General features: G+C 42.4%; 1 protein-coding gene across 1 annotated transcript in view; it reads right to left on the reverse strand.

Annotated features, from left to right (window-relative positions):
• The window catches only part of LOC134357462 (protein lin-28 homolog B-like), a 238,824-nt gene that overhangs the window by 86,618 nt on the left and 129,299 nt on the right, over positions 1 to 22,907 (reverse strand). Inside the window, exon 3 of the mRNA XM_063069074.1 lies at positions 5,766 to 5,950. Within this exon, the coding sequence (XP_062925144.1) occupies positions 5,766 to 5,950 (185 nt within the window). The remainder of the gene's footprint in view (positions 1 to 5,765; positions 5,951 to 22,907) is intronic.

The raw sequence follows: 22,907 nt of genomic DNA on the forward strand, positions 1-22,907 counted from the left end.
GTCACATGAGTTGAAACTCTTGCAAATTGTCTAAAAGAGCTTGGTGTCAAGCTGTGATTCAGCTGAAAGCACTCCTTGTCTTAGTCATAAGACTTTAGTTCCCAGAAAACAGAAAAGGCTGGCAACATGAGCAGCAGAGACAAGGCTGAAGCATTTGCAATTACGTTTCGCCAGATGTACCAAACAGATAATTCAATTCAGCTTCCTCCTGACATTCCCCATCATCACAGGTCGGTCTTCAGCCAGTTCAATCCACTCCATTTGATGTCAAGAAATGGCTGAGAGCACAGGCTTCCGCAAATGTTTTTTTTTGTGCAGACGACATCTTACCTGTAGTCATGAAGACCTATATATGGGAATCTTGATCTGGGCTTCTTACTGGCCTGCCAAATAATGTAACTCCAGTGCTATCAATGCCATTAATACTGTATTATGCAACATTTCAGGCATAGCTATTCATTTAAACAGTAGAAGTGCCATTTTAAAAGACTCTCTAATAAAGCAACAGATGATAGAATTGTAGGGCTGCACAGCACCGAAAGAGGCCCTTTGGCCCATCATGCCCATACTAACCATTTACATTACTCCCATTTACCAGGGCCTAGTCCAAGGCATTCATTACCTTTGTGGTTCCAGTGCTCCCCCAGATATCCCCTGAAAGCTGAGAGTTCAACTGGGGTAACTGACACTATTGCTCAGTGAAACTAAAGTAAACAGGTGCAGTTTTTTTTTAGGACAGATAAACAATTAGAAATATCATACGTGAACGCTGTGAGGAAGGATGATCTGAAAAGCATAAATACATTATTATTTTTCATTCAGGACCTTGGTTGTCAGCTGATTATCTATCGAATTCTGGGACAATTGCTGACATTTAAAAGTCATTATCTATTCCACCAAAGGGTCACCTTCTGATATGCTAATCTTGCCTGAGTTAGCAGCGCCACCACCTCAAAAGCCAAGTAGCATTAGCAGTTAACTTAAATACAAAAGTAAAAAAGGGGAAAATCATACCAGGATAATTGTGAATTCTAAATTAAGTTCATTAAAGATAAGACAAAAAATGTATACAGTCGGCCCTCCTTATCCACGGGTTCCACATGCGCGGATTCAACCAACTGCAGATTGGGAAAACCCAGAAGTTCTCTCTCCAGCACTCGTTGTTTGAGCATTTTTTCTTGTCATTATTCCCTAAATAACACAGTATAACAACTATTTACATAGCATTTACAATGTATTAGGTATTATAAGTAATCTAGAGATGAATTAAAGTATATAGGAGGATGTGTGTAGGTTATATGCAAATACTACTCCATTTTATATAACGGACTTGAGCATCCACGTTTTCTTGGTATCCGCAGGGGGTCCCGGAACCAATCCCCCACGGATAAGAAGGGCCGACTGTATTTAGAAATTATGCAATGGCGCAGAGCAATCTAGAGTTGCACAATGGAATACAGGAACTAGGAGAAGGAGTAGGTTGTTTAACCCCTCGCACTTACTCCATCGTTTGGTAGGATGGTGTTGATGTCAATCTTGGTTGTTGCTCCATGTTCCTGCTTGTTAATTTACTTCTTTCCACTTACCAGTAAATTTAAGAATCTCTTAGCTAATCATTACAATTAACAGAGATTAAGTACACAGAGCTGGGTACCCGTGACTGGAAAATAAAAGGTTATTGTTGGAACTCTTTGCATTTGCTGCCTGTGTTGCCCAGCTTTTTTCTTTAGATGTACAAATTCTCTGAACAATCAAGTTATTTGTCCACCATAAAACACTACCATGTCTCTAATTGCATAAATAAACCATGAAACATTTACTAATGTGGAATAATTATCTTTGCTGAAATGTTAGCAAGCAGGTGTCTGCACTGGCAGAGTCTTAATCATCCTGTTCCAGTTGCGGCACAGTGGTACAGATAGTAAAGCTGCTGCCTCACGGCGTCAGAGAATCGAGTTCAACCCTGACCTCTGTCTGCCTGGATTCTGCACACTCCCCCCGTGACGAGGTGCATTTCCTCCGGGTGCTCCAGTCTCCTTCCACATTCCAAAGGTCTGCAGGCTGGCCCCTGTAAATTGCACCACATGCGGATGCGAGTCTGGGGGAAGTTGATGGGAACATGGGAGAATAAAATATAGGATTAGTGCCAATCAGGGGTTCCCAACCTTTTTTATGCCACGGACCCCCACCATTAACCAAGGAGTCCCTAGAACCCAGGCTGGGAACCCCTGGTGTAAATTGCGATGGTCAGCACAGATTCAATGGGCAGAAGGGCCTGTTTTGGTACTATATCTCAATATGACTCCATATCCTTCGGAAAGTTTCCTGAATGTGTTTGGAGCAAGAAAGCAACACAATCTGAGGTAATTAGTAATAATTAGTAGTTTGTTTCTTTTTGTTATTGATACTGAGATACAATGGAAAACTTTGTTTTGCATGCCACCTGTGTAGGTCAATTCATCAGATCAGTACAAGGAAAAAGGAATAACAGAATGCAGAATAAAGTGTTGCAGTTAAAGAAATTACAATGCAGGCAGACAACAAAGTGCAAGGCCATAATGAGGTAGAATGTGAGGTCAGTCTTAAGACATAATATACTGTGTTGCATTTTACGACTATGAAAGCTGGGTTACGTACTTAAATTAAGAGTGGAGGTTTGCAAGTTAAGTCTTTGCCATCACAGGAGGTTCGGGGGTAACATGAGAGCAATTTATCATCAACACACAAACGGTGAATCACTGTCCTACAGATTCAGTGTTCAGTAGAGTGGTTTCAGTGGTTGGGGCACGCTAGGCAGATGCCTCAAACTGTGCTCTAAAGGAACAGCCTTGGCTTGACAGAAGGTCAAAGCTTTGCTCCAATGAAAAGACCTACAGATGTTCAATATCCCTCTTGATGGCCAGGATAAATTTAACCAGAGCATCTGGACTTAAGAAGCAGGGGAAGAGTCAAACCTGGTGCACTCAGTGTGGAGAACGAGCAGAAGACACAGGTTCACCTGGAAGCATCCTGCGTTCCCATTCTGCTTCAGCCAAAGGCCATTCCAAGCCAGAGCCTGGTGTCCACGTAGGATTATTACTGTGCCCCACGTACATGTCAAGACGCAGTGCAGCAGTGAGCCACTTGGCCTCTCAGGTCTGCTTTGCAATTCTGTTGGAACATGATTGACCAAACTGAAGATTCAACTCCTCGCTACCCTTAAAACCTTTCACCCCCTTGCTGATCAAAAATCTGCCCTCCACCTTAGAATCTCTTCAGACTCTGCTTCCACCATTCCTGAGAGAGAGAGAAAAAAATCATCTTGTCCCTGACTTCTATTTTAAAACAGTGACTCCTTCCTCTACATCAGCTGCTGGGTTTTCTCCAGGTGCTCCGGTTTCCTCCCACAGTCCAAAGATGTGCTGATTGGTAGGTTAAGTGGTCATTGTAACTTCTCCTGTGATTAGGCTAGGGTTAAAGGGGGGTTGCTGCGCAATGTGGCTCAAAGGGCTGGAAATGCCTACTCCATGCTGTACTTCAACAAAATAAAATAAAAAGTATGTCAAATTCCTCCTTTATGTTTCTACGGGATGAGATTTCGTGGTAGCGTCGTGGTTAGCACAACACTTTACAGTTCCAGCGACCCAGGTTCAATTCCCGTTGCAGCCCGTAAAGGGTTTGTACGTTCTCCCCGTGACCACATGGGCTTCCTGCCACAGTGCAAGGACGTACCAATTGGTAGGTTAATTGTTCATTGCAAATTGTCCTGTGGTTAGGCTAGGGTTAAATCGGGGGATTGCTGGGCGGTGTGGCTCGAAGGGAGAGAAGGGCCCATTCCATGCTTTATCGCCAAATAAGTAAATAAATAAATAAATAAAATTCCTTTGTATACAAGACCAACCCTTCCTTATAAAAACAATCTCCCTGAAGAAAGAAGACCAATACAATATACAATACTCCTGCTATGATCTCACCACTTCCAAACAAAGAATAGCATCCTACTGTAACATTTCGTTAACTTTCCTATTGCCGGCTGACAATGAACATCTCAGTGGATCGCCAGACGGAGGATCCAGGTACAAGAAGTGTGAAAGGAAATCAAATGCAAAAGATGATGGAACAACAGCTGTCGTACAAGGAGGATGAAGTTAATGGGGTTGAATTTTGTCCATAAGCATTTGATCAAAATCTACTATATTGTTGCAGGTTCATGACTTGCGTAAAATGTCAGAAGCTACAGCAACTTCTCCAACTGAAATCAAGGTAATTTTTTCAGAAAAATGTCATTTGCGGTAGCTGGTCAGATATACACTACAGTTGTAAAATAGATCTGTCACTGTCAGGTGAGGGGTGAGGGGTGAGGGGGGAGGTGGGTGTGTGGAGGAGCTGAGATGAATAAGAAGCTGTGAGCTGATAAGCAGAAGTAGTAGAAGGTTGAAGGAGAAGGACTCTAATCAGAGAGAACAGTGGACTATGGAAGGAAAGGGGGAAGGATAGCAAAGGGAAGTGATGGGTGGATAGGTGAGGTGAAGAGAAGAAGAGAGGCATAATTGGAATAGGGAATGGAAAAAGTGAAAAAAATCATAATGTAGTAGCAACTACCAGAAATTAGATAAACCAATCTTCGCACCATCAGGTTGGTGGTTACGCAGATATAAAATGAGATGTTGATTGGCCTCATTGTGGCAGGCATGTTGGAATGGGAATGGAAAGTCAAATTGAAAAAGGCAGCCACTGGGAGGCCCTGCCTTTTGCGGACAGAGTGAAGGCTTGCAACAAAGTGCTCCCCCCATCTGCATCGGGTCTCCCTGATGTACAGAAGGCCACACCAGGCGCACATTAGATGATCATAACAGACTCACGGGTGAAGCGTCGCCTCATCTGGAAGGACTGTTTCATTCGATGTTTTAGGAGACTTGCTATGACCTCCTTGGGTGGCGGGGTGGAGATATGTCTCTACCCATAGGAGGTGTAAGGTGCTCCTTCCCTCCGCTAGGCTGCAGGTCACCCTTGGGCAAGGAGTAGCACCTGCTTAGCCACCCGCCCTGGATCAGGGTCACATGGAGCCATGGGAACATGCTCATATGAGTGGCCGGTACATATCACAGCTCCTGGTTATGCGACTACTGACGCCAGGCAGATATTCTCTGAAATGTACTGATAGAGGCTGGGGTCACGTGCCTTGTAAAGACACTGCCCAGAAGGTGGCAATGGGAAACTACTTCTGTAGAAAAATTTGCCAGGAACATAGACCACGATCGTCCACCCCTTATGACATGGCACATAATGATAATGATGATAAGTGCAAGATTCCCTGAAGGTTGCGTTGGTACTAAGGAAAGCAAATGCAGTGTTAGCATTCATTTCAAGAAAGGGCCATCCATTATAAGGACCCTCACCATCCAGAACATGACCTCTTCTATTGCTACCATCAGGGAGGAGCTACAGGACATTGAAGACTCGCATTCAATGTTTTATGAACATCTTCATCCTTTCACATCAGATTTCTGAATATTCTATGATCACTATCTTGCTATTCCTCCTTTGCACTATTTGTTTGCTTTTTCAATGTGACTTACAGTACATTTTTAATGTCTTGCACTGTTCTGCTGCCAGAAAACAATAACTTTCACACGGTGATCATAAACTTGGCCTTGGTATTCTGGATTCTAATATCTCTGCAGCGGAGGTAAACGCTTACCTGACCACGATTGTACGTCTCCAACTTAATCAAGGAATAGGGGGGAAATCAAAGCACATGCAAACAATACAAATTATTGCTTTACCGGTCTCCCTTTGGCTTCCGTTTTTGCACTATCTTCCCTTTTGGACGCCTCTCGCTGCCTGAACACGGTGTCCCTCCAGGGCCTGTTACCCGTATCGATTCCAGGCCTTTGCAAGATTTTTTGAAGGTGAATTCCACAGGCTCTCCTTCTTTCAAACTCCTGAATCCATCCATGTAAAGTTTGCTCTGAAGAATGAAATTAAAAAGAAAGAGGAAATACTCAATGGGAATATCTTCAGATTGTCACAATATGCATAAGTAACTTTTGGTAATAGTTTAACAAAGCAAAGCATTAATTGATTTTTAAAGTTGAGCATTTCTTTTGGGATTTAAAGCCATATAGACATTGAGCAGCACAGTACAGAAATCGGCCCTTCAGCTCATCTAAGTTCTGGTCTTATGCCTACCCATGCAGCTCCCTCACTGTCCACCAATAAATCAGTGAATCAGACTTGCAGCATCCCACATTAACAAAGTTCAACAGGGTCTTGCAATCACAAGAAAAACAACTAAGATGATCACTCACTGTTAGACTACACACTGCTTTACACAACTTCAACATTACATCCCTACTCCTGTAGTTAGTGTCCTGATTTATGAAGGCCAATTTGCAAAAATCTCTCTTCATGACATATCTATCTCTGATGCCACTTTCAAGGAATTAATGATCTGTATTTTCAGGTTGGTTTGTTTTATCTCAGTTCTATCATTCACTGTGTACGTCTTACCCTGGTTTGTCCTCCGAAATTGCAACACCTCACATTTCACAGGCATGTTAAAGCATATAAATTAACATCCCAGAAGGATCCAACAATAAAACAAAACACCACAACATCAGAGACTACCCTTTGGTGTTAAGTATCAGATGCAACCCAGTTGGTAGTACAGTTGCTTGAGACAAAATGTTGTTGGTTCAAGTCTTACTGCAGACACACTTCTTCTTAAATAGTCCATCAGATGCGGGAACACTTACTTCTACTCTGGTTTTGTAGGTGATAGAGGCGCCAAAATAGGAAATGGAGACTGGTCCACAGATAGGGCAGGAGGTGCCTGATAGGGCGTATGGAGAGTATTTTGGAATATTACCACTTACACTTGGCTTCCATGTGCACCTGATGCATGTACCTGAGGTTCTCAGTGCCTTCTCCACTTTGATTGGTCATGGGCCAACATTTCCTGTTGAAGTGTTACATGTTTCAAAGTATTTTGAGATTGTACTTGAAATCTTTTCCTATCAAGCTCTCTCTGTGGTAGTGCTTTCAACAGGATCTCTGCTTCACAGGTTTGGTGGAGGGGGGAGAGATCAGGATCTCTTCAGTGCAACACAAAGGGGGCTGTCTTTCCGATAAGACTTTAAGAGATTTTTAACATCAAAGGTACATTAAACAATCCTTAACACATTTCTACATGCTCGTGAGCTGCTTTATTTCCTACATTACAAAGCTAACCAAAAGAACACATGAAGAGGAAGAGGCATTGGCCAAATGGCTTCTAATCCCATTCCACCATTCTGGTTTCTTGCCTGATCTACAAGTTCACCATCTGCCAAAATTCAAAGATTTACGAATATGTACACCCAAGTCCTTCTGTTCCAACATACACTTCAGAGTGTAAGTTCATCTATAATCTCTCCCATAATTATTTCTGACAAATTCTATCACTTCATACTTCTGTGTTAAATTTAATCTGGTAGCCTTTCTAGTCCTGTGTCCTTATGAATCATCATCCCCTGCATTACCTCTACCACCCTGCCTTCCGCTGACATTTTAGCAGCACCCATCCTTTTGGGAAACCCCAATACAAAATACTCAATTAATATTCCAGTTTGTCAACCACCTCTGGGACAGGTTAGCTTTATTACTTCTAAATGGCTTCATCCCTTTACATCCAAGGTCTATATTTCCTGCCATTCTCTTCTCGCGCTCGGTCATCAGGCCATTCAGCCCATCCATATCCCAACTTATTCCTCTTTTCAATTGAATAATAGCTCAGCTCAATCTTAGCACTGTCTTTCTGCGTTGCTAACAGATTTCTATTAGACTGTAATTAATGGTGATGAAAGTAAGCACTTGCACATCCAGTTAGTCTGGCCTTATGAATTTTTGAAAGAGTAATTTCCAGATTAATGCTTTTTTATGTGAAAGTTGCTGCTTGGCATCATCACAGAAGGGCTCTGCTTTGGCTTGGAAGTCATCACTGAAGAACATAAGCCAGGAAGTCCGCTTCACGTACACTGTACTCTGGATAACCTCCCGAAATCTAAAGATTGAGCACTGAAAGCGCACCAGGTGATCATTGAATCTCACTGCATTATGAAATTCAGGCAAAGTCCAAGAAATCTAGGTGCTTTTATGTTAGAGGAAGTCTCACTCAAAGTGGATATCTTTGTGTCTGCACGCAGAAGATGGATGACAGACTTGAGTGGAGCGCCAACACAGAGGCTGGCTACAAGAAGTGCTCTTGTAATGTTACTGTGACACTGTAATTTCCTTTGGGATCAATAAAGTATCTGTCCATCTATTGAAGGGATGTGACAATGTGGACTAAGGAAAGGGAGTCATCAATCCAAATATACAACTGACACTTGGGAAGCACAAATTAATTCTATGGATTGCAAAGGCCGAGGATCCGAATATACTCATTTCATTCTGTGGATAAGTGTATTTTCAATCATGTAGCTTTGAAATACGCAGCGTTTGTGATTTAAGTTTTAGCTGAGAACACCGAACATGCCAGATAAATACACAGAAGAGTCTAGCAAACTCAGCTTGAAAAGGCATGACCTCTAATTGGATTTCCAAGTCAGAAACAAATTAAAGGGGAGAGGCAATGACCTCAGCAATTATCTGGAGGAAGAAAGCGGATGGGGTTTATTGAATGGAAAGAAACAAAAGGCAGCAACCTTTAAAAGGATGGTGATATAAGAAATCAGCAGTGCTTCAGATGTAAAACATCATTAACAAATTGTCATAGTATTTGACAATAAGAGCTTAATCAAATACCAAGCAAAATCATATATGATGTAAAAAGAATTGTAAGAGAGGGCAAGCAGAAGATAATGAAAATTCTGAATGAGTATTTCCTTCAAGTAATCACAACGGGAAATACAAGTACTATGCCTTTCCCAAAGGGAGTCATTTTAGACAAAATTAATGACTTTGATAAAAATGAGATAGAAATGCTTGAGGCTAAAAGGGCTCAAAAAATAATATATCGCTAAAGAATTGACATAAAAGAACAGGAAAAGTCCTAATGGGCACCTGGGAGGGACCAGAAGATTGGAAGGGAGTCAAAATATTGCCGATGTTTGAATAAAGGCTACAAATCAGATGCAGGAATATCCGATCTATTTTTACTTCAGTTCTTTGTAAAATAATGGAATTGAACCTCAAATGGAAAATTGAAGATATCATTGCACTGTAGGAAATTCACTGATAATCCATCGGGAGATTGAGGATCCACCTGGAATGGATCCTGAAATAGTCTGTCAGAGGGAGGGATTGAGGAGAGGAGCTTTGATGCATTTAAGGACAAGTTAGATAAAGAACATAAGGAGAGAGAAGGACAGAGACGGATGTAATGGCAGGGACAGACGCTTTTGTGTTGAATCCCATTAGGCCAAGTGATTTGTTTCTGAGTAGTAAATACTTTGTGACAGACTAAGCTTGCAATGAGTTCCATCGTTCCATCATTTGGGAGAATACATGTAAATTCACACAGTTAAAAGGGTATATTTTATACTCAGTGGCCACTTTATTAGGTACCTCCTGTATGTTCATGGTCTTCTACTACTGTAGCCCATCCACTTCAAAGTTCAACATGTTGTGCATTCAGAGATGCTCTTCTGCGCACTACTTTGTAAAGCATGGTTATTTGAGTTACTGACTCCTTCCTGTCAGCTTGAACCAGTCTGGTCATTCTCCTCTGACCTCTCTCATTAACAGGGCATTACCACTTATTAGATGTGTTTTTCTTTTGTTTCTCACACCATTCTCTGTAAACTCTAGAGACTATTGCGCATTAAAATCCCAGGAGATCGGCAGTTTCTGAAATACTCAAACCACCCTGTCTGGCACCAACAATCTGTCATGGTCAAAGTCACTTAGAGCACATTTCTTCTCCATTCTTATGTTTGGTATGAATGACAAGTGAACCTCTTGACCATGTCTGTATGTTTCTATGCATTCACTTGCTGCCACATGTTTGGCTGATCAGCTATTCACATTAACCTGCAGGTGTACCGGTGGCCAGTGAGTGCAGATTTATTTATAACAGGTAAAGTAGGCAGCTAACACTGCTGCTCAAGGAAATAATATAAACTTTCTTTTCACTCTTGTGGAAACAGCTTATCGAATAAATTGGATAAGAACACAGGTGATGGTATTAGGACGTTTGCAGGTGGTACCAAAACTTTGAAGAAGGGCTCCAGTCAACAAGGAAATTGACCAAAGAATGGCAGATGGTATTTAACTTAGACAACTTTGTAGTGATGCACATTAGAAATTAAACCAGGGCAGGTCACGCATGGGGATGACATGAGCACGTGTGGTGTAGCAAAATACAGGTACTTAGGGGTACAAGTGCACAGTTCCCTGAAAATGGTGACACGGGTGGATAAGTTATGAAGAAAGCATACAGCTTGCTCACCTTCAATGGACCAGGCACTGAACACCAGAGCTGGTATGTCATGTTACGACTTGGTGAAACCACAACTGGAACATTGTGAGCAATTCTGGTTGCTATACCAAAGAAAGGATGGAATTAAGCTGGAGAGGATACAGCAAAGGTTCCCAAGGATATTAACATAGAATTTAGAACATAGAACACTACAGCATTGCACAGAACCTTCAGCTCACAATGTTGTTCCAACCTTTTAACCTACTCTAAGATCAATCTAACCCTTCCCTCCCACATAGCCCTGCATCTTCCCATCATCCATGTGCCTATCCAAGAGTTTCTTAAATGTCCATAATGTATGTGCCTCTGCCAGCCTCCTGGCAGGGTGCTGCATGCACCCCCCACTCTCCATGTAAAAAACTTACCTCTGGCATCGCTCTGTAATTTCTGCCAATCAACTTAAAATAATGCTTCCTCATATTGGCCATTTCCACCCTGGGAAAAAGTCTCAGGCTATCCACTCGATCCCTAAAGCTTCCACATTCTTCCAATAGTCAGATGCTCAGAACTGAACACAATATTCCATGTGTGGTCAAACCAAGGTTTTATACACCTGCAACATTACCTCACAACTCTTGAACTCAATCTCTTGGCAAATGAAGGCCAAGTCACCATACACCTTCTTACCAATCCAATGACTTTCATGACAACTTTGAATGATTTATGAATGTGGACCTCAAGATCCCTCTGTCCCACCACACCACTAAGAATTCTATCACTAACCTTGTACTCTGTCTTCAAGTTTGATCTTCCAAACTGAATCGCTCCACACTTTTCCGGGTTGAACTCCATCTGCCACTTCCCAGCCCAGGTCTGCATCTTGTCAATGGCCAGTTGTAACCTACGACAACCTTCTACACCATCCACAACACCACCAACCGTTATGTCATCTGCAAGTTTACTAACCTATCCTTCTGAGTCATTTATAAAAAATCACAAAGAGCAGGGGTCTATGGAATTAAGGGAAACAAGTAGTGAGATCATGGAAACTGTACAGATCGAAAAGGAGGAGGTCCTTGCTGTCTTGAGGAAAATTAAAGTGGATAAATCCCCGGGACCTGACAGGGTGTTCCCTCGGACCTTGAAGGAGACTAGTGTTGAAATTGCAGGGGCCCTGGCAGAAATATTTAAAATGTTGCTGTCTGCAGGTGAGGTGCCGGAGGATTGGAGAGTGGCTCATGTTGTTCCATTGTTTAAAAAAGGATCGAAAAGCAATCCGGGAAATTATAGGCCAGTAAGTTTAATGTCGATAGTAGGTAAGTTATTGGAGGGAGTACTAAGAGACAGAATCTACAAGCATTTGGATAGACAGGGACTTATTAGGGAGAGTCAACATGGCTTTGTGCGTGGTAGGTCATGTTTGACCAATCTATTGGAGTTTTTTGAGGAGGTTACCAGGAAAGTGGATGAAGGGAAGGCAGTGGATATTGTCTACATGGACTTCAGTAAGGCCTTTGACAAGGTCCTGCATGGGAGGTTAGTTAGGAAAATTCAGTTGCTAGGTATACATGGAGAGGTGGTAAATTGGATTAGACACTGGCTCAATGGAAGAAGCCAAAGAGTGGTAGTAGAGAATTGTTTCTCCGAGTGGAGGCCTGTGACTAGTGGTGTGCCACAAGGATCAGTGCTGGGTCCATTGTTATTTTTCATCTATATCAATGATCTGGATGATAATGTGGTAAATTGGATCAGCAAATTTGCTGATGATACAAAGATTGGAGGTGTAGTAGACAGTGAGAAAGGTTTTCAGAGCCTGCAGAGGGACTTGGACCAGCTGGAAAAATGGGCTGAAAAATGGCAGATGGAGTTTAATACAGACAAGTGTGAGGTATTGCACGTTGGAAGGACAAACCAAGGTAGAACATACAGGGTTAATGGTAAGGCACTGAGGAGTGCAGTGGAACAGAGTGATCTGGGATTGCAGATACAAAATTCCCTACAAGTGGCGTCACAGGTAGATAGGGTCGTAAAGAGAGCTTTTGGTACATTGGCCTTTATTAATCAAAGTATTGAGTATAAGAGCTGGAATGTTATGATGAGGTTGTATAAGGCATTGGTGAGGCCGAATCTGGAGTATTTTGTTCAGTTTTGGTCACCAAATTACAGGAAGGATATAAATAAGGTTGAAAGAGTGCAGAGAAGGTTTACAAGGATGTTGCCAGGACTTGAGAAACTCGGTTACAGAGAAAGGTTGAATAGGTTAGGACTTTATTCCCTGGAGCATAGAAGAATGAGGGGAGATTTGATAGAGGTATATAAAATTATGATGGGTATTGATGGAGTGAATGCAAGCAGGCTTTATCCACTGAGGCAAGGGGAGAAAAAAAAACAGAGGACATGGGTTACGAGTGAGGGGGGAAAAGTTTAAAGGGAACATTAGTGGGGGCTTCTGCACACAGAGAGTGGTGGGAGTGTGGAATGAGCTGCCAGGCGAGGTGGTAAATGCGGGTTCTTTTTTAACATTTAAGAATAAATTGGACAGATACATGGATGGGAGGTGTATGGAGGGATATGGTCCGTGTGCAGGTCAGTGGGACCGGGCAGAAAATGGTTCGGCACAGCCAAGAAGGGCCAAAAAGCCTGTTTCTGTGCTGTAGTTTCTATGGTTTCTATGGTTCTATGGGTCACAGAATAAATCCTTGTGGAACACTACTGGTTATTGACCTGCGGGTTGAAAATGTTCCAGCCACAATCACGATCTGATCCCTAAGCCTTAGCAAGCTTCTTTCTTCCCCTAGACTAGATGTTCCAAATCTCTCATCAACCATGGTTCCTCTACCCTACCATATTTTACCTGCCTCATTGGGACAAACCTACCCAGAACCCCATAATAGGCTGGACGGCTTGAGTTAAAGTCTGGATCGGCAGGGACTGTGTCTTATGGAGCAAAAGAGGCTAAGGGGTGACATTTTGGAGGATCATATAATCATGTGGGGCATAGATAAGATGTATTGTTACAGTTGTTTACCCAAAAGAGGAGTCCAAAGCTGGAGGGTATAGATTTATGGTAAGAGGAGAAAGGTTGAAAGAGGTTGGTTGCTATAGGAACAAGCTGCCAAAAGGAGGTAATGGAGATGGATACAATTACAATGTGTAGAAAACATGGGAAAATTTCAGACGGGCCAAATGCAGGCATTTGGCATTGGCTCAGGAGTACACCTTGGTTAGCATGGATGTCTTTCAAGAGGGCGAAACCCTCACAAGGCGACAGGCCCCAATGTTGTACCAGGCAGGGTTCTGAAAATCTGTGCCAAGCAACTTCAGGGTGTCTTCAAAGACATTTTCAATCTCTCATTGCTACAGTCAGATGTTCCTGTCTGTTTCAAAACAGCAACAATGATACCAGTGCCCAAGGAGAGCAGCGTGAGCTGCTTAACGACTATTGTTCAGTAGGACTCACATCTTCGATGATGAAGTGCTTTGAGAGGTTGGTTATGGCTAGGATCAACTCCTGTCTAAGTAAGGACCTGGACCCACTGCAATTTGCCTATTGTCACAATAGGACTACAGCGGATGCAATCTCATGTGGCTTTGGATCACTTGGACAATACTAATACTTACATCGGGCTTCTATTTATTAACCACAGCTCAGCACTTAACACAATCACTCCTGCAGTTCTCATCAAAAAGCTCCAAAACCTGGGCCTTTGGACCTCCCTCTGCAGCTTCCTCACCGGAAGACCACAGTCTGTGCAGATTGGAAACAACATCTCCACCTCACTGATAATCAACAAGGATGCGTACTTAGCCTATTGTTCAACTCACTCTACACCCATGACTGTGTGGCTCAAATGTCATCTAAAAATTTGCTGATGACACAACTACTGTTGGCAGAATTTCAGATGGTGACGAGAAGGCATACAGGAGCCAGACAGATGGGTTGGTTGTGTGGTGTCACAGCAACAACCTCACAATCAACATCAGTAAGACCAACACACCAGTTCTCATCGAGGGATCAGCAGTGGAATGGGTAAGCAATTTCAATTTTCTGGGTATCAACATCTCTGAGGATCTCTCCTGGGCCCAATATATCGATGAAGTTACAAAGAAGGCACGAGAGTGGCTATAGTTCATTAAGAGTTTGAGGAGATATTGTATGTCAACAAAGTCACTTGCAAATTTCTACAGATAGACCATAGAAAACACTCGAACTGGCTGCATCACCGTCTGGTATGTGGGAGAAACTGCACAGATTGAAATTAGCTGCAGAAAGTTGTGAATTCAGTCAGCTCCATCATGGACACCAGCCTCCCCAGCATCCTGGACATCGTCACAGAGCAATGCCTCAAAAAGGTGGCGTCCATTGTTAAGAACCCCCATCACCCAGGACATGTTCTCTTTGCATGACTACCATCAGGAAGGAGGTACAAGAGCCTGAAGGCACACACTCAAAGATGCAAGAATAGATTCTTCTCCTTTCCCATCTGATTTCTGAACAGACATTGAACACTACCTCACTATTTTTTCTACTTATTTAATTTAACTTTTCATATATAAACATGCATGCTTCTTACAGTAATTTAACGTTTTTATTATTACGTATTGCAAGGTATTGCTGCCGCACAACAAATTTCACAACATATTAAACCTGATTCTGATGCATCTCTTTCCATGCTATGTAACTCTATGTTGGGAAGACCATAGTTAAAGCAATGTATTTGAATTGGGAAGAATAAAATTCAAACGGAAAAGAAAGCGCTCATGGATCACATCATCTCTAGCTTAATCATAAAGAGGAAGGGTGTGTTCTCCTTAGCACAGAGGGCAATGATTAGGGAACAAAAAAATTAATAGAAGGATTGGGCAGCCCTGAAGGGTTGTTTTCAACAAGGTTTGGTAACATCAGCCAAGAAGTGGATTATGTATTAAATATGCTGAAATAACAGAGCATGACTGAGATCTAGCAGGCCTGATGTTAGATCATTTAAACTTGTTCCTGCCAATCTAATGACAGACAATGTAGAGTAAAGATAACATTTTGAAAGATGTGCAGGAACAGAGATACTGGCACGTGTAGAGCCAATGAGAAACAGACCCTTCAGTCCATCGAGTCCCATTTAAACTAACCATACACAAATCCCATTTCTAATTCTCTCCATGTATGTACATATCATTGATAGTGGAAGTTCATGTCAAAAGATTGCTTGGTAAACCTATGGGATTCTGGGCTTCGTGCACAGAGAGATAAAGAACAAGCATACAGTGGATTTGTTGGACCTGTACAAATGACTAATTAGGTCACAACTGGAGTACTCTATCCATTCAACTCTAAGAAGGCTGTAAAGACCCTGAAGAGGTAAGAAAGGATTTAGCAGAATGGTTCCAGAGAAGAAGCTATTTTACTAGACAGGGACAACTGCTGTTGTACTCCTTGAGAAAAAAAAATCAATCAGAAATCAGATTCAGATTTATTGTCACCAACTTATATCACATGAAAATTGTTGTTTGCTGGAGGAGATTTGACAGGAGTGTTTATGATCATGACTAGTTTAGATAGTTAGTAGAGAGGAAGATAAGGAGAGGTAGAAAGTTTGGCCTAAATATATGTGGGGAAAAATGAGCAAAAAAAAAAATTAATCGGAAAGTAGAGATGATCCAGAATTCACTGTCTGTAGGAATGATGGAAACATGATTCAACAGGCATAATAGAATAATTTGCAGGGCTAGTGATGTGCTCGCTCCACTAAAAGGCAGTATGTTATGGGAATGATTTTCTACCAATAATTCCAAGTAACAGTTCAATAATTTCTTTCCTTAAAAGAGAGCATTGGTGGGATTGAACACTGTGCAAAAGGGGCTTATGGAACAACGTATCATGGCATCTTGTATTCCTGCTAGTAATCTGGACAGAGTAAAAAGTAAAGCATGTCTTGCTGAATCTCTCCTTCTCCAGCTCCTGCAAGCTAATGTGAATACATTTCACAACTGCTTCCAACTTGAACAAGAATTATGCGGCCAAAGTAAATGTGGAACTGTAATACAGCATGATTCACTGACAAACAGATGTCTTTATTACCTTAGTCATTTACTGGTGACAATTACTTACAGCTTTGAAAGAACACATTTTGCGCAGAGTTGTGGTGTGTTGACTAGAGCTGAGGATGGAAAACAAGGCAGATATCCATTATCACACCCAGAGTATGGCCTTCAGACAGCAGATGGGTGACCACCAGAAGAGGCAAGGGGATTCTGAGGTCAGTGCAAAGTTCCCTGTGGCCATTCCCCTCAGCAACAAGTACATGTCTTTGGATACTGGCGGTGGGAAGGATTGATAGATCAGATCATGGAAGGCTGGTGGCACTGTGGCTGGCTCTGAGCCTCGTCAGGGAAGGGTGAAGTCAGGCAGTGCAGTAGTTATAGGGGACCCAGTCGTTAGAGGGACAGAAAGGAGATTCTATGGCCACAAAAGAGACACCAGGCTGATGTGTTACCTCCTGGGTGCTGGGGTCCAGGGTGTATCAGAGCAGCTGCAGGATATTCTCAAGGGGGAGCGTGAACAGTCAAGAGGTCGTGGTGCATATTGGCACCAATGACACAGGCAGAAAAAGGGAAGAGGTCCTTAACAGTGAGTTTATAGAGTTAGGGAAGAGGCTGAAGAAATGGATATCCAAGGCAATAATCTCCAGATTTCTCCCAGTACCATGGGCTTAGTGTGAGTGGGAATGAGGAGATAGCATGGATGAATGAGTGGCTGAGGAGATGGTGCAGTGGAGAGGGCCTCAAGTTCTTAGGTCACTGGAACCTTTTCTGGGGAAGGGGTGACCTGGACAAGAGGGGTGGGTTGCACCTGAACTGGAGGGGAATCAATATCCAGGCTGGGAGGTTTGCTGATACCATTCAGGAGAGTTTAAACTAGTTTTGCAGGGAGCTCAGAATCAGAGCCCCAGGTCAGAAAGGGAAGAAGCAGACCAAAAAGTAGATGACAGGGGAAGTACTGAAAGGCAAAAATCGAAATAACAGGTATGATGGCTCAGATAGTTTGAAGTGTGTATATTTTAATGCCGTGGGTATTATGGGCAAAGGTGATGAACCTAGAGCTTGGATCAGTACATGGAACTCTGATGTTGTAGCCATTACTGAAACTTGGTTGAGAGAGGGGTAGGAATGGGTGATTATTACACCAGGTTTTCGATGTTTTAGAAAAGATAGAGAGGGAGGTAAGGGGAGGGGGAGTTGCCCTATTAATCAGGGACAATATCACAGCTGCACTCAAGGGAGACACAATGGAGGGGTATTTGGGTAGAACTCAGGAATAGGCAGTGTGCAATGTCACTGATGGGATTGTACTACAGACAGAGCCCCCCCCCCCCACAATTGCCACAGGGACACTGAGTTTCAGATATGTAATCAGATTAGGGAAATATGTAAAAATACTAGGGCTGTTGTCATGGGAGATTTCAACTTCCCTAATATAAACTGGGATCTTCTCAGTGTAAGGAGTTTAAATGGGGCATGATTTGTTAAGTATATCAAGGAAGGTTTCTTAAATCAGTATGTGGGTGGCCTAACAAGAGGAGGGGCCATACTGGACCTGGTAACGAGTAATGAATCTGGTCAGGTGAATGGTCTTTCAGTGGGTGAACAGTTTAGGAACCGTAACCACAACTCCTTAAATTTCAGGATAGCTATAGATAAGGATAGGTATGTTCCTTGTGGGAGAGTTTTAAATTGGAGTAGTGTAAATTATGAGGTTATTAGACAGGAATTAAGAAGCATTTATTGGGAACACATATTTTCTGGGAAGTCCACATTAGACATGAGGAGAGTGTTCAATGATCAATTGTATAAAGTTCGTGTGAGGAGGGGGAACAGGGATGGAAAGATAAGAGAACATTGAATGTCCCAAGAGGTGATGAATATAGTCAAGAAGAGAAAGGAAAACTATGTAAAACTTTGGAAGTTAGGATCAAACAAAGCACATGAGGAGTATAAAAAAGCCAGAAAAGAACTAAAGAGAATTCAGAAAGCAAGGAGGAGCCATGAAAAGTCCTAGACAAATAGGATTAAGGTGAATCCAACACATTCTATACATACACCAAGAGCAAGAGGATAACTCCGGAAATGGTGAGACCACTTAAGGATAAATGGGGGGACATTTGCTTGGATGCAGAGAATGTGAGTGAGGTACTTGATGAATACCTTGCTTCAGTATTTACCAAGGAAAAGGATATGGAGGACCAGGCGATCAGTACTGAGTGTATAAATACATTATGGCATTTCGAGGTCAAGGTGGAGGAAGTGCTGGGCCTCCTAAGGAGTATTAAACTGGATAAGTCCCCAGACCCTGGTGGGATTTACTCCAGGTTATTGAAGTAGGCAAGAGACAAGATTGCTGGGCTCTTGGCCAGTATCTCTGTGTCCTCTCTAGCCATAGGCAAGGACCTGCAGGACTGGAAAGTGGCTAATGTTGTACCTCTATTTAAGAAGGGAACAAGAGAAAATCCTGGGAACTACAGACCGGCGAGTCTCACGTCAGTTGTCGGGAAATTGCTGGAGAAAATTCGTAGGGATAGGATATATCAGCTTTTGGATATCCATGGCCTGATTAAGGAGAGCCTGGGTTTGTGCGTGTCTGGTCATGTCTTACAAAGTTGATTGAATTTTTTGACAAGGTGATGAGAGAGATTGATGAGTATAGGGCAGTGGATGTTGACTACATGAATTTTAGTAAGGTTTTTGACAAAGTCCCTCATGGGAGGCTAATCCAGTAGATTAAGAAGCATGGGGTCCGTGGCGAATTGGCTGTTTGGATTCCGAACTGGCTTGCACATAGAAGACAGAGGGTAGTGGTTGAAGGGACATATTCGAGCTGAAGGTCTGTATTTAGGGGAGTTCCTTAGGGATCTGTGCTGGGACCTCTGCTGTTTGTGATGTACATAAAAGACCTGGATGCAAACGTCGATGGATGGGTTAGTAAGTTTCTGGATGATATCAAGATTGGTGGAGTTGTGGATAGTGTTGAAAGCTGGCAGAGAATACAGAACAATGTAGATCAGTTGCAGATATGGGGCAGAGAAATGGCAGATGGAGTTTAACCCAGAAAAATGTGGGGTGTTGCCCCTTAGTAGGGCAAATACAAGGAGACAGTACACTGTTGCGGGCAAGATCCTCAACAGTGTTGCTGAACAGAGAGATCTTGGGATCCAAGTTCATAGCTTCTTCAAAATGGCTACGCAGGTTGTTAAGGTGGTTAAGAAGGCTTATGGAATGCTTGCTTTTATTTGTCGAGGCATTGAGTTCAGAAGTCCAGAGGTGATATTGCAACTTTATAAAGCTCTGGTGGGGCCACATCTGGAGTATTGTGTACAGTTCTGGTCCGCCACACTATAGGGAGGATGTTGACGGTTTGGAGAGGCTGTTGAAGAGATTTAACAGGATGCTGCCTGGTTTAGAAGGCATGTGCTATCACGAGAGGCTAGTTTTCTCTGGAGAGCCAGAAGCTGAGGGGAGATCTGATAGAGATCTACAAGATTATGAGAGGCATAGATAGAGTGGACATAGTATCTGTTTCCCAGGGTTGAAATGCCTCACACCAGAGGGAATGCATGGAAGGTGAGAAGAGGTAGGTTCAAAGGGGATGTGACGGGCAAGTTCTTAACTCAGAGAATGGTGGATGCTTGGAATGTGCTGCCTGGTATAGTGGTAGAGGCAAATACATTATAGGCTTTTAAGAGACATTTAGATAGGCATGAGGATGTAAAGAAGATGAAGGGATATGGACATGGTGTAGGTAGGAGGAATTAGTGTCTAGGTGTTTTTGATTACATTTTTAGCTCGTTCAGCACAACATTGTGGGCTGAATGGCCTATTCCTGTGCTTGTACTGTTCTATTACAAACATTGCCTCAGTAGTAGAAAATCATATAGCCTTGTCATCCAATGAATCCATATTAGGAAGGAATATGTTATTAATGGATAACACAATGAATGAGCATTAATTCAGCTAGCAGAAAACACCCATGATTTCATTGTGGATTTAAGAATTACTGTTTGATAAAGTGGTCTGAATCAGAGGCAACTATCGGGACCTATTGCCATAATTGCCAGGGTGGGTAACGCTTACCCTTTCTTACATATTGAATGGTATTCGTGACCAATCTTGGTCTGTGGTGAAAGGATACTCAAATCTTCCAAACTTCAAAGTACTGATGACCATTTGTGGATTGTTATGAGCTTGAATTGTGTCCCCAGCTTCACGGTCATCAAACTAGTTATAAACTTAAGTCTTGTTTATAGAGGCAGCCTTGTACCATGAACCAAAGACAAGAACAGAAATACTGCTTTATTGGAGTAAACTATCATTAGGTTAAACAATGACCTAGTGTGACGTATCCTTTAAAAATTAATCAACTGTGAACGACTAGTTACTATCAGTTTCACTACTTACGGTTATCAATCACTAGTAGTGCCACAAACTGAAAGTATTGGATTCAATATTCATTACATTTTGTGGATGTTTGTTTATATCTAAGATCCAGTGATTGATATTGCAATGCGACATTACACATGAAAAAGGCTTTATTTAGAATTTACAGTTTAAAAAACAAACAAGAGAAAGTATTACAACACCACATCAGGAGAAAGAGCACTGTTTCTTCCTGCCAGTTGGGAGTGTCCTGGTATAATATTTCTCTCATGTAGTCCTAGAATCAGTTTTAAATCCACATTAATAATGTCCCAAATGTAAGCATCTGGGACTTTTGTACTCCACCCCTGTCAGAATCCTGTTCAGATATTTAGATACAGTAGCAGTTGGTACCAGCTCACAAATCTCAGTCCTGCTCCATCTCAGTCAATACTTCTTGTTCTGTCAAAATACTAACATCTAGTTCTCTCTACTTGTAAACCAGCTTCACTTGCATTTTAATTGATGGGTGATTGGAGTGTGGAACACGTAAACAAGTGGAGAGAATGCATGTGTTTCAGCATTTCTAAGTTCAAATGTCCAACTTCCCTGACAACAGAAAATGAGGTTGTTCAACCCACTGGATCTACACCATTCCCCTACAACTTTTCCACAGTCATAGAACACACACAGACACAGGCTCTTTGGCCCAATCTAGTCTGTGTCGAATCATTAATCTGCCTTGACCCATCAACCTGCAGCCAAACCCTTTAGTCTTCAATACCACTCTCTTCTATATAACTATCCAAATTTCTCTTAAATGTCTGTCCTCAGAGCACTGCCATGACATTTTCCCTGACTATTAATGCCACTTCTCCTCCTTTAATCCCTCCCACTCTGTCTCGTCAAAAACAACGGAACCCTGCAATATTGAGCTGCCAGTCCAGCTCCTCCTGAAACCAAATCTCACTGATGGCTACAACATCATCATTCCAGGTGTTGATCCGTGATTACTGTAATTGTGTGAATTATCTTCCTATTAAAAAGGAAACGGCTTAGTTTTTGTACATCAGAAATTATTGCCAATACTCAGCAAGTCAGGCAGCATCTGTGAAGAGAAGACATATTACCACTTCTGATTGACAGCCACTGCCTTTTCACTCCTCATCAGTATACATCCAATGACGTACAGCTCCAAAGCTAAGCACAGCAATTCTTTAATTATATGGTGATCCCGCTTTCAAAACAGATAGGGAGATACGGGTAGTGCTAAGCATTGCATAGGTGCATTGAAGGGCTATGTGCTTAGAACCCTACTCGACTCACTTTATACGTATGATTGTGTGACTAAGCGTAGCTCCAGTGCTGTATTTAAGTTTGCTGATGAGACCACTGTGTTGGCCGAATCAAAGATGATGATGAATTGGCAGAGAGTGGGGAGACTGAAAAATCTGGTTGAGTGGTACAACAACAACAACCTCACACTCAACATCAGCAAAACTAAAGAGCTGATTATCGACTACGGGAGAAATAAACAGAAACCCATGAGCCAGTCCTCAGGGGAATTAAGGTAGAGCTTAGGACCACAAAACATAGGAGCAGAATTAGCCTTTTTGGTCCATCGGGTCTGCTCTATCACTCAATCCTGGCTCATTTATTTTCTGTCAACTCCATTTGCCGCCCTTCTCCCAGTAAGCTATTGACATCCTTACTGATCAAGAAGCTATCAACCTCCACAGCCATCTGAGGCAATGTGTTCCATAGATTCACCACCTGCTAGCTAAAGAAATTCCTCCTCATCTCTGTTCGAAGGGTATACCCTTCTATTCGGAGGCTGTGCCCTCTCGTCCTAGACTCTTCCACTGTTGGAAGCAACCTCTCTATGCTCACACTGTCTGAGCTTTTCGCTACTCTATAGGCTTCAATGTGAACAGCTCCCCACCCCACCTTCTTCTAAACTCTAGTGAGTTCAGGCCCAGAACAATCAATCACTCATGTGTTTATCCTTTCGTTCTGGTTTAAGATGGTGCTGCCAAACGTGTGAGATGTCACTAAAACACCCTTTCTGAGGTAAATTGTGTTAAATTATCACTGCAAACAGTGAACGGGTAAGTTCTGGGGA

Source organism: Mobula hypostoma, chromosome 2 (genome assembly GCF_963921235.1).
Source record: "Mobula hypostoma chromosome 2, sMobHyp1.1, whole genome shotgun sequence".
NCBI classification, from domain to species: domain Eukaryota; kingdom Metazoa; phylum Chordata; class Chondrichthyes; order Myliobatiformes; family Myliobatidae; genus Mobula; species Mobula hypostoma.